Here is a 12863-nt window from a genome sequence, read left to right on the forward strand (position 1 = left end):
AGTTGAACATGTTTCAACAAAAGGCATGCAATAAAGTTAGTTCCTCGCATTCACGGCAAAATCCCTGGATACTTTCACCTCTCTCTATTTTTAGTGTGTCATGCAAACCATCAGCACCTGGTAGGATTAAAGCTCTGTTGTGTCATCATATGACTCTGTTCGTGTTCTCTTTGTGCCAGGCTTTGTAAGGTTTATGTAATGTTACTTACTAGCTGCCAACAGAAAAAAGCAGACAGGCCAAAATGGTAACAGGTGAGTGTAATGTACTGCCCCCGGGTAACGAAGTTTATTTAGAGGCCATTATGAATCACCCAGAGAACCTGGTATGGAGAAGGCACAAAAGAGCACGGGCAGCTTGGAGAAGTGCCGGTGCGTAAGAAAAACTCACAGTAGAGAAAAGAGTAAATAGACTGCATGCTCCTGGTATGTTTGAGACAAATTTCCTATCATCAGCAGCAATTACATGGGAGGATGATTCACTGTGGAAAACTCTTAGTGAGCCATGCTTTGCAAACTATGGAGTCCATTGAGCCAACTGTTTCTTCGTTGATTCAGCAGTTAAACCCTTCAGAAATGTCAGATGACCTGCTAATTGTTCCAGACAATAAGCTCTTTCACATTCTTTTATTGTTCAGTTACTTGAAGTAATCACATTTTTCACAGACAAACTGATTGTTAAACAAAAACATATAAAAATGGCTTTATTTCTATTAACATTTAGTACATTTAATCTCTCTCTCTCTCGCACGCACGCACGCACGCACGCACGCACGCACGCACGCTTGTCACTTGTCTCTGTCTTGTTTACCCTGCAGTGTCTTATTCATGTGCCTCATTGTGATCAGTGCTGTCAGGATGCAACACAGGAACAAGATGGGGAAGAATACACAAGCCCACCACAGCTGCATCTCTCCGAATACCTCCACCACTGTGTCCCTTCGCCTAGCATAGTCCTGGAAAAGAGCCTCCAGCTGGAACACAGTGCACATGGACAGAAACACGTGGAAGATCTGGTGACCCTGACCAGCAAAGTCACAGTGACCTGGGAAGAAGCGCTCAGGGATCGGACAGGAGAAGAAGAGGGCGCACAGCATGAAACAGGCAATATGGAGGGCATGAAAGGGCAGTGAGGGCTCCTGTTTCCAGGAGACGGTGAACAGGCGATGGGCTACGGGGCTGATGTCCAGCAGGTATGCTAGGGTTGTAGGGATCAGCTGGCAGATTTTACGCTGTAATGGATATGGCCGCCGGTACCTAGACTTAGCGAAACAGCAGCCTGCACAGGAGAGCCACCCAAAGAAGGCAGCTCCAGGTAGAAACAACATCCCGATGCAGCTTTCTCTCCACACTGGCTCTGACGCGTAGAAATAATGGCCAAGTGAGCAACCATACTGATACACAGCTACACCCACATAGTCCATGAAGAAGAAGAAGTAGTGTGCATGTTCAGAGTGAGACTGCAAGAGGTGAGCTGCCACACTGAAGAACAAATACATGAAGGAAGACACCAGGAAGACACTCAGAGGTAGAGAGGCTGCGTCCAAGGTGTACCCCAGGGAGCCCACGTTGGCCCACCAGCAGAGCAGCAGCACAGGGCCTGCCAACAAGTGAGTCCACACGTTCAGGGATTCATTGTGTCTCTGGAAGAGGCTGAGGAAGTAGTAGCGCCAGTCCTGCTGGACGGGACGGTAGCCCGACAGAATGTAGGGCTCTCGGAACAGGCTAGGGACCTGGGAGGCGGCGACGGTGGGGGTGGGTGAAGGGATGAGGTCCGAGAAGTGGGGCAGACGGCCCAGGTGCTTGACGCTTAGGGTCAAGGTGCTGAGCCGCTGCAGAATGTCGCCCGACATAGCTGGGTGATGGGTGCAGGAGAGGAAGAGGAGATGGAAGACAGACAGAGGAGGACTGCTGGACAGTACACCCTGTGGGAGACAAAGCTGAAAAAAGAGACAGCAAATTATTGCAGGAGTTGAATTTATAAGATAGGATGCCATGTGGAATTAAATCAATATTTGATGGGTTACTTATTAAGAAAGACCTTTTAATGGTCCGTTACCTTAACAGGAACCCATAATGTGCTTTGATGTGATGCCAACAAGCATTAACTAGGATACATTTTAAGAATAAATCTGCACAGTGAATCAGAGGTATGAAGGTGGGGATTTAAGAATGGAAGATGAAAAGAAAGTGAAGTTTCAACTGGATATGCTGAGGGGGATTAAAATTGGGAGAGAAAGTTCATAAAACTTTGCGCAAACAAGCCAGGAGCACATGCAACATGCAATGTTGATAGATTAACAAACTAGTGCTGTTTTTGTGAGCCCTCAAAAACAGCAGCTGCAAGTCTTTAGATGTTTTTAATTCCCTGTGCAGGGAACCATGTGCATCAGCATCACATGCTAATGTTTTCATTTGACATTTCGCCCCAGAATAAACTATTTTAGCTCACTTTCATTTGCAGTCTCTTGGCACTTCATACAATTAGAAACGTAAGCAAACAAACAACATGGGAGCATGCCTTACAATAGGCAAAAAGTCAGGTTACACTGGAAAAGCAGGTATATAATCAGATTTGTAGCAGTCACCCAATTAGTAGCTACCCTATGACAGGCACACAGAGAATGTAAACAACTATTGTCACCAAGGAAAATGAGCAGCTGTGGAGGCAAAAAGCCACCCATATGAGGAAAACCTGCTTCTGAATACAACTAGTGTGTCCCCACCTAATGGGTGTGTCCTGACAAACTCTTGTCCCAAAAACACATTCCTTTGACCAAGTATGCCTGCGCCTATTAAAATCTTCCAAGTTACAATCAGAGTTTTCAACTGAGTTTCCCGTAATGTTCATTTTTTGCTCTTAAGCTATGTGCTGCAGAACCAGTCCTTAGCAGAAAACATCCACCACACAGGTCAACACCACAGAAGAAATGGCTATAATAAATATTTTCATTCATCAATAGTCGCAGAAATTAATGACCTCCTTAAAATGATGCGTGTCCTAATTAATACAACACTGTAAGATGTAGCTGTGTGAAGTTGGTGACAAGATCTTAGGAGAGGAGACATCATCTCACCTGCTTGTATCGACAGAACACCTGTTGCCAGTCTGGAGCCGCACGTCTCTACAAGAAGAAAAAGACAGCCGAACTATACTGCAGCCTTTTCCCCCGCAGAAAGTGCAGAGTCATAGTTAACTACAGCATGTTGAGGTAAAGAAGTATGTCTGAAGCTGAACGGAGGAAAAGTGTTGAGACAAAGCTGACCCAGCTGCCCAGAGAGTTGGGAGTGTGGGCGGGGTTAAAATGACCAGAAACGCCCTGAGGAGACGTCATGAGCCTAACACTATATTCTTATAATAAACATTTGTCGATGCTTGTACTTCGACAGCGACGTTCATGTGTGTGTGTTATGTCGTTTGTATTTACGTATAATTTGTAATTTAGCCTAACCTGTAGGAGTGCATTGTGTCATTGTTTCTAATGACCAGAATTCTTTATTATTATTGTTGCCAAAAGTCCCGAAGAAAAAACATTATTGGTAAAACCAAATAACGATGTTCCATGTTTAAGATTGCATCCGTGTCTCCATCTAGCCTACTGCCCGGTACTATACACTGCATTTATAATCAGAACTAAGAATGTCTGCTGCATGTGGGCTGCTTTACTTCAGCAGGGCACTGGATAACACGCCAACAAATACGATTATTTGTGCGCGCAAGTTATAAGTTCTGCACACAAAATAAAAAAAAAAAAATCCTCTTTCAGGACTTTAGTGGATTCGTAAATTTAGCGTCTACTGATGGGATTTATTTTAAATATTAGTAATATATATTATAATATTTTCTATATTAGACCATGTTGGGCATCAAGTCGAACAAGGACAAATTATTTAAAGTGAAACCATCTATAGAGCTGCTTAATCTTTCCATGAGGGCACATTATTGCGTTGATTATATACCAATTTGCACGCAATTGAACATACCTGTGGCAGCCCTGTGTAGCTACAACAAGCACCCATCAGTTCTGACTGGCTTTTATTGTTCTGGACATCCTCGTTTTTGTCGCCATCTCCTGGACAAATTGACAAACACGGGTTAGCTTGGGTACGCTTGGCTTCTCCTTTTTTAACAGCCCGCCCCTTCCTGCTCTGTTTTCGCGCGAGTTCTCTTGAGGGGCGGGGTCATGTGACGTCAGGGTGGTTTCTATTGGACAGATGTACGTTTACCCGCCGACTATGCAAAATATACGTGCCGAGTTGACCAATCGCGTCTTACGCTTTACTTGTACCCGGCACGTAGTGGCGCGAAAACCCTGCAGTGTGTGGTTTGACGGCAGCGGAGCACGCACCGTGCGGAACTCTGTACAATATTGTAAGATTTTAAAGTAGAATAAATAATCGCTCGCAATGGCAACCGACGTCGTAGATGACCAGGAGATGAGAGAGGCTCAGAGGGATTACCTGGACTTTCTGGACGACGATGTAAGTCTGTCTTTTATCACTTTATTGTGGGATGAAATGAATAACCATGCGCTCACAACAAAAGAACCACCGTTACTCTTCATTTGGCGAGTTTGCAGGAAGCATCGCTGTTGACAGTTAAATTACATTACTTTGCAAATGATACGCGTTACTGTCCGCTTAGTGCTGAAGTTTAGTCTGCTTTGAGTCCAGCTCTTTGTTTAGTTAGCCGAGATCCCAGTGAAATCCAGGTCAAATTATTTTCGGTTAAAACTGTATTAAACACCAACCCTTCCGCCCGTTTTCTGCAGCAAGACCAGGGGGTTTACCAAAGCAAAGTCCGGGACATGATCAGCGAGAACAAAGCTCGACTCCTCGTCAACATCAACGACCTGAGGAGACGCAACGAGGCCCGGGCTGCGAAGTAAGGAAGGGACCTCCATAGCTCTTGATGACTTGTGTAACGTTCAAAAAAGTTTTGGGAAGGAAGGCTGAGCTGATCTGAGAACATTTGGCTGCTTATTTTCAGTGGTAAAGCTGAATTTAGGTGTGTAAGTTAGCTAATATTGAAACCAATTCGTGATCACTCTACTGCTGCCACTTTTGTGTGTTTTTGTTGTCTGCTTATTTTCACATCTGGCTATGGTGGCTGTTATTCTGCCGAAGGTGGATAGTTTTGCTTTAAATAAATAAAATAAAAATCTAGAGGCAGTATGGAGCTATAGGAGTTTGACATTAAACCTCTGTTTCATCCTACTAACTGTGGTTTAGTTGAATTGGATACATAGATACATAAAGTAAATGGAGCGTAGCAGCAGACCCTGAATACACACCATGACCAGTGGAACCAACCTGATTGTGACCATCAGTTTTCTGGTGTGATTTTTATTCCCGTATATGATGACAAAAAAGCACCCGAGTAAAATAAAAGCCATTGTTTTCTTGTCCCTGCCAGGCTGATGAGCAATGCCTTTGAGGAGCTGCTGGCTTTCCAGCGTGCTCTGAAGGACTTGGTGGCCTCAGTGGACGCCACCTACGCCAAGCAGTACGATGAGTTCTACATCGGCCTGGAGGGCAGCTTCGGCTCCAGGCACGTCACCCCCCGAACCCTGACCTCCCGCCTGCTGGGCAACATGGTGTGCGTGGAGGGCATCATCACAAAGTGTGAGTTGAGGATTTGTTTTTGCCCTCTTTGGGGTCTACTGATCACTACTTGTCTACTTGACTGTACTTGACGTAGTCTTAGTTTCAAAAGGTTTCCCTCCCAGGTAATAAGTGTGTTATTTCCCTGTTGGCATTCTTCTTCAGGTTCTCTGGTGCGCCCTAAAGTAGTGCGCAGCGTCCACTACTGCCCGGCCACCAAGAAGACTATGGAAAGAAAGTACACTGACATGACCTCGCTGGACGCCTTCCCTTCCAGTGCTATCTACCCCACCAAGGTAAATATGCTAATATTACACATTTTAGTTACCTAAGTGACACTATTACCCAGATTAGCAGTTAGTGATTCACATATGACTTTACTACCTCTTTTCCTGTCTCTGAACAGGATGAAGAGAACAACCCTCTGGAGACAGAGTTTGGTCTTTCCATCTACAAGGACCACCAGACCATCACGGTGCAGGAGATGCCAGAGAAGGCCCCTGCTGGCCAGCTGCCTCGCTCTGTGGACATCATCCTGGACAACGACCTGGTGGACATGGTCAAACCAGGAGACCGAGTGCAGGTTATCGGGACGTACCGCTGCCTGCCGGGCAAGAAGGGGGGATTCACCTCTGGCACGTTCAGGTGAGATGGGATGAAGTGTGTGCTGGAGGTTAGATCTTAACTGTTGAGCTGCTGAGTTTATCCTCCATCGTTATTATTCATTTCCCACCCTTTTCGTACTCAGGACCATCATGATAGCCTGCCACGTCAAGCAGATGAGCAAGGAAGTGTCCCCCTACTTCTCAGCGGACGACGTAGCCAAAATCAGGAACTTCAGCCGGACTCGCTCCACAGTAAGGCTCCAGTCTTTCTGCCTGGGCGCTCACAGCTATTCCGTCTTATGAAACGTTAAACATGAACTAAATGAGGAAATCCCCTTCTCCCCCATCTGTTTTTACTCAGGATGTGTTTGATCAGCTGGCTCGCTCCCTCGCTCCCAGTATCCACGGTCACGAGTACATAAAGAAGGCTATCCTGTGCATGCTGCTGGGCGGTGTGGAGAAGGTGCTGGAAAATGGATCTCGCATCAGAGGAGACATCAACATCCTGCTAATCGGTACCAGAGTTTTTAAGTTATATTTTTTTTCTCCAAATTCATTCAGTCTTTAGTCATTGTCCTGGTGAGCTGTCTGCTGCAATATCTAAGACTTGGTGGTTAATATCAGATATCTCTCATCATGCATTCCTCTTGACCAGGTGATCCATCAGTCGCCAAGTCCCAGCTGCTGCGTTATGTGCTGCACACAGCACCCAGGGCCATCCCCACCACTGGACGAGGCTCCTCCGGAGTGGGTCTGACTGCTGCAGTCACCACTGACCAGGAGACTGGTATGACACACACTCATAAATGTACAAACACACCCACTGTGCGTGAAAACACCCGCGCACAAACTTAAAACCTTCACTTTTCTGGCGTTTACTGTAGCGTACATGTCTTGTCTGTGTTTCAACTAGTGAACTCATCTGTCACTAATTTCTTTCCCACCCAAGGCGAGCGTCGCCTGGAGGCGGGTGCCATGGTGCTGGCTGACCGCGGTGTGGTGTGCATTGACGAGTTCGACAAAATGTCCGACATGGACCGCACGGCCATCCATGAGGTGATGGAGCAGGGCCGCGTCACCATCGCCAAGGCTGGCATCCACGCCCGCCTCAATGCCCGCTGCTCTGTGCTGGCGGCTGCCAACCCCGTCTACGGCAGGGTGAGCCGCCGATCTAATAAGAACTTGTTTGACCTTTCAGCCACATGCATGTTTTGCTTGACTCCAGGCTGATCTAGATATTTCTTTTCGCGCTCTTAAACTGTTAATCCTGCTCTGTCTTTGCAGTACGACCAGTATAAAACTCCCATGGAGAACATCGGCCTCCAGGACTCCCTGCTGTCACGTTTTGACCTCCTGTTCATCGTGCTGGATCAGATGGACCCCGAGCAGGACCGCGAGATCTCTGATCACGTGCTGAGGATGCACCGCTACCGTGACCCCCGTGAGCAGGAGGGAGAAGGTACTGCGCATCAGGACTTCTTAAAACTGTATTCTATGTAATAAGTTGGTGTTTATTTAAAACTGAGTGTTTCCTTGGTTTGTCTTTAAGCCATGGCTCTGGGTGGGACGGTAGACGTCCTGGCTACTGAAGACCCAAACGCAGTAGCAGAAGAGCAAGAGGAGCTGCAGATCTACGAGAAACACAACAACCTGCTGCATGGAAGCAAGAGGAAGAAGTACGAGCACAATATCTACCATGGAATAAAAACTGCCCAATACAACTTTTCACTTTTGATAAATGTCTGTTTATCTTTTGAGTTACTGTTAAAAGTACGGTAAACATCTGGATGACGGTTTAAGTGACTCACTAAACGGCAAAACGATATTTCCTTTTGTTTCAGGGATAAGATTGTGAGTAAGGAGTTCATGAGGAAGTACATCCACATCGCCAAGGCTGTGACACCTGTGCTGACAGAAGAGGCAGCCAATCACATCGCAGAAGAGTACTCGAGGCTGAGGAGCCAGGAGCAAATGGGTGCTGATATCGCCAGGGTGAGCAGACGCATACACACAGATGCACTATACGGATTTCGGCGGGGCGGGGGGGGGCACTTGCATGTAGTTTGGTGACCTGACCTCATTCCCAGCATTACTCAGCACAACACCAACCTGAGCAAAGGTCCAGTAGTCCATTTTCATGTCGTAGCAGCAAAAGCACAGGTGTTATAACATTAACAATGTTGTTGTTCTTTTCACGTGTCCCAGTTAGTCATGGAAGTGACCCAGTGCCAGGAAGCTGAAGCAGCTAAATATAGAGTGAGGTGTGGGGCATAAATGTGCTGTGCAGTGCCAGAAACATAATGAAAAGGACGCCACGTTGTGAACATTTGTCATAAATTGGAAGAAATACAAGAAATCAGGAGAATTGGGACTCCAGACTGAAAAACTGGAGTCTCCTGTGAAAATCGAGAGGATTGGCAATCTCTATGCCTATCTGTCTGCATGCAGGTCACTTTCAGGCTGTGGCTAGTGCACACTGGAGTCTGATACAAGCCACGTTTATAAGAAAAACAAAGCATGGATCTGGGCAATAAATCGGAATAGAGTATGAAGGCCAGCAGTGTGAACATGGCTAAATGCCTTCTGTGAAAGAGCCAAAATGAATGAAAACACCGGTGTTGGTGACATTGAAGTGTACTCAAGTCATTTAGCATACTAAGATAATGATTTCACTGGGAATGTGCACTTGATGGGCACTGTTGCTGCACAATGAAATGCACAAATGGAGGAGCTGTTTAAAAAAACAAACAAAAAAAAGATAATGGTAAAGGCTCGTGCAGACTACACAAATTTCAGTGTCGGCTGATTCCCGTGCTGTTCACACGTACGTGACTGATCGGTGACGGGGTCACACACTACACGAGCTGACGACTCTGTCACCCGACGTACACGTGAAATGGGAAATGATGTGCACAATTGGTATATAGCTCTAATTACAGGAACAAACACACAAAGAACAGAAAATTTGAGTTGTGCCTTTTACTCCTCAGACATTTTGACATTGAAGTCTGGCAGGAACAGCGCAGGTGTTACATTATAATAACATTAATGAATGCTTCTCAGTGTCCCAGTGAACCAGCAGGAATGGCCCAAAGCGAAGATGGGTTAAACTTGGTCACAATTATGTATACTAACAATGTTGAGTATTTTATGTACACAAACGATTTGTTAGCTCCTGGTGACAGTTTAAAAGGATGATTGTCATCTGCCAGGAGGAACAATGTACAACTGCTAGAACCTGATGTGTTTGCACCATGTGAGCGCGCTCTGACCTCGTTCTCTCTCCTTCTCCTCCTCAGACCTCTCCAGTGACGGCCCGTGCGCTGGAAACTCTGATCCGTCTGTCCACAGCACATGCCAAGGCCCGAATGAGCAAAGCCGTGGAGCTGGAGGACTCCGAGGTGGCTGTGGAGCTCGTCCAGTTTGCCTACTTCAAAAAGGTTTGTGCAGCTATGTCTGTTAAAGAAAGCATTGAATTCGCCCCAAAACACTGGGGTAAAGGAAAGGCACATATTTCTGCAGCTCACATGGGGGTTTTCTGGTTCCCTCTGCAGGTCCTGGAGAAAGAGAAGAAGCGTTCAAGAAAGGACCGGGACTCTGGTTCAGAGGAGGAAGATGATGATGAGGAGGCCTCCACTCAGAAGTCACAGAGAACTGCAACGAAGAGGTAGACACTTGGTCACACACAGATACACACCTTCTGCTGGCTTTCCTTACTCTGCATCTCCCAGTGTACACAGTAATAAAAAGCTGCAATTTAAAGGAAGTATTGCTGTTGTAATGACACTAATCTGTGTGTCCTGCAGGGGGCGGCGTGGTTCTCAGGGCAGTGAGCCCTACAGCCCGTATGACTTCAGTGAAGAGCAGGATGTCCCTGAGAGTAAGCATCACAATTATTTCCTTCCTTCACTGCTGCAGTCTGCTTTCGCATTCTCAGTGACCAGACATAACTGAGTACATTTTCAGTTGGGGCATGTACTTTTCCCATGGGGCACTTTTTTTGCCCCACTTACTTACGTATGTACACTTAAAGGTCCTGTGTGTAATATTTCTGAGGATCTGTTGACAGTAATGCAATATAATATCCATAACTATGTTTTCAGTGGTGTCTAAAGACCTAACATTATAAACCATTGTTTTTATCACCTTTCAGAATGAGCCTTATCTATCTCCATAACTGCAGGTCCCCCCTTCCATAATCGCCATGTTGTGTCGTCATGTATCTACAGTAGCTGAAAACGGACAAACAGCGTTACAGAGTGTCACTACGTTCTTCTTGTTCTACTTCTGGTAGAATTCAGGCAGTGCAGACACTATTACTATATTGAATATGTACGTTCAAAGAAGTGGTAGTATTATACTGCAGGGGTCGGCAAATAAGTTTAGCATCATAGCAATATTTTCAACCATTAGATGGTGGATGTGAATATAGGCCATAATATTGACTTGCATTAACATGTTGTTTAGTCAGCTCAGTCAGTAAAGCACAGGACTCACAACCTCAGGGTTGAGCGTTTAATCCCACCTCTGGACAAATTATTATATATTTTTTCTCTCCAACAAATGGATTCTGCAGCAAATGCACAGCACGGCATCTGCAGCACTGTTTGTGTTTCGGTGTTTGTTCCTCATCCATCAACCTACAGACGCTTTTGCATTTCCTCAGTGTCTCCAGGCAGAGGACATTTAGGGGAATCACGTTTTCTGACGGCGCTTGTCTGAAAGCTTAGTTCAACTCCAAATACAGCATTACAGTAGACAAGATTCTCACGTGTTTATTTTGTAGGCAAAACTGCTAAAGAGGAAGTGATTATGTGAGTAACTGTTGCTGTCATGACAGATCTATTTCAGCAACGCTATCAGCTAAATGTATTTATTTATATTTTTTGCTGCTATCAGAGCACCGTAATCTGGTAGCGGGCCAGATATTATTGTTGCCGGGCAATTTTGGCGAGGGTCCATATTTGAGAGAATGAATGTGTTTCCCTTGTCAATGTTTGTATAAACTTTATTTAATGTGTGGGTTATAATGGACTGTGGGGCAGAAACAGTGAGTGTTTAAACTCTTTGCTTACATTTCCCATGTTGTCTGTCAGTATCCAAGTTACAATAACATAGTTTTACTGAATAATTAAGTAAATATAATTTCTTAATAAATATACCTAAAGAAATCTCATTTGTTGACTGGCCACTCTCTGCTGTCTCTGAAGAGACACCTTTTGTGCTGTTGCCACCGTAGCTGTCCTACGCTCTTTCAAAAGTCAGGGGGCAGTGGTAGACTGGACAGATGGTTGCAATTTGCAACCCTCACCACTAGATGCCACTAAATGTTACACACTGAACCTTTAATATTTTCAATGCAGTATTTAACTTAAGTAAAGGATCTGTATACTTCTTCCACCACTGCTGAAAATAACAATGACATGTAGTAACCTGACCTTCTAACTTTTATTGTTTTTACTTTGTAGTGGGTATTTAATGTTGTTCACCAATGTTTAAGATTTTAAACAGTTTCAAGGGTCTTTAAAAATCTGGAACCTTGTTGTTGTGACTGCATGCAGGTTTCCAAGCATTCTTCGTATGTATTTGAGTTCTCACGTTGGTCCTTACACTCTTTAGTTCAGGCTGGCACCCCGAAACCAACCAAGCCATCGCAGGAGGAGGAGCCCATGGAGGCCACGACACAGGCTGGAGACACTGAGCTCTCAGCAGAGAGGTGGGTGATTGGATTCAAACAGCTTGAAATTGTCAGTGTCAAGTGCAAGTGATCAATATATTATACATCTGTTCAAGAGGTGTTGCCTGAGACTTTTAACCCCCCCACCCCCACCCCAAACTTAAGTCTGAGCAAATGACTCCAGTGCCATAAGATGTTAAATCGACTGTGAAATGTTATCAAACCTGTCCCCGTTTCCTCCACCAGGCTGAAGGAGTTCAAGTCGTCCCTGTTCGCAGTGTTCCAGTCTGCTCACGCTCAGTCAGTGAAGATGAAGACCTTGATGGACGACATCAACAAGGAGCGTCAGAATCGGTTCTCTGAGCCAGAGGTTCGATCAGCTTTGGCTCACATGCAGGACAACAACCAGGTCATGGTGGCCGATGACATCATCTTCCTCATCTGAGGGAGGGACAAGATGACTGTCTTCTGAAATGTATTACATGGACTCTGAAACTCATTTTGTCAATATGCAGCCTTATGTTGCATACTCAGTCAGACCCTGACCTATAAGCGGCGCTTCCACACATGTAGCACCGATAATTATTCCAAACAGTTTATTCTTGTGATGGATTTGGATCCACAATGTTGCAGATTGTTCCATCAACTTGAATATTTGAAGCAGGACCATTGCAAAAGCCTTAATCCATTATGCACTTGTTTCTGTTCGGTAGAGGTACTTTATAATGTCTTTATTACCATGTAGCAACAGACTGCTGGTGTAACTGTAGAACATGTCAGTTTATTTAAAGACCGCAGAAGGGTGCTGCAGCCCTGTGCAAGTTTCATTTAGCAATGTAATGTGCATTACTGCACCATAATATGGACATTATTCAGTTGTTTTACCGACATTACTGTGGTCTGGATTTGTATATAGTTGAAAAGTTTTGAAATTAACTGTAGTTGTGTATTCAAAAAATAAAATACCTATGCTTGGAAAA

General features: G+C 45.1%; 2 protein-coding genes across 2 annotated transcripts; one reads left to right on the top strand and one right to left on the bottom strand.

The window, feature by feature from the left end:
• Positions 1 to 607: 607 nt before the first annotated feature.
• paqr8 (progestin and adipoQ receptor family member VIII) lies at positions 608 to 3275 on the bottom strand. The gene is made up of 2 exons (XM_038727748.1): positions 3075 to 3275; positions 608 to 1937 (listed from the first exon to the last, which is right to left on the bottom strand). The coding sequence occupies exon 2, from the start codon at positions 1848 to 1850 to the stop codon at positions 786 to 788; it is 1065 nt and encodes a 354-aa protein (XP_038583676.1). The 5' UTR covers positions 1851 to 1937; positions 3075 to 3275; the 3' UTR covers positions 608 to 785.
• A 1044-nt stretch (positions 3276 to 4319) lies between these two features.
• On the top strand, positions 4320 to 12863 carry mcm3 (minichromosome maintenance complex component 3). The gene is made up of 17 exons (XM_038727171.1): positions 4320 to 4479; positions 4770 to 4882; positions 5414 to 5622; positions 5767 to 5897; positions 6008 to 6246; positions 6350 to 6458; positions 6568 to 6721; positions 6862 to 6993; positions 7156 to 7364; positions 7491 to 7665; positions 7756 to 7882; positions 8048 to 8198; positions 9506 to 9646; positions 9761 to 9873; positions 10013 to 10086; positions 11826 to 11922; positions 12130 to 12863. The coding sequence occupies exons 1-17, from the start codon at positions 4405 to 4407 to the stop codon at positions 12326 to 12328; spliced, it is 2448 nt and encodes an 815-aa protein (XP_038583099.1). The 5' UTR covers positions 4320 to 4404; the 3' UTR covers positions 12329 to 12863.

The sequence above is a fragment of the Micropterus salmoides genome, unplaced genomic scaffold (assembly GCF_014851395.1).
Source record: "Micropterus salmoides isolate LMB-PRFRI ecotype aquatic unplaced genomic scaffold, ASM1485139v1 Ms_hic_scaffold_18, whole genome shotgun sequence".
In the NCBI taxonomy this organism is placed as follows: Eukaryota; Metazoa; Chordata; class Actinopteri; order Centrarchiformes; family Centrarchidae; genus Micropterus; species Micropterus salmoides.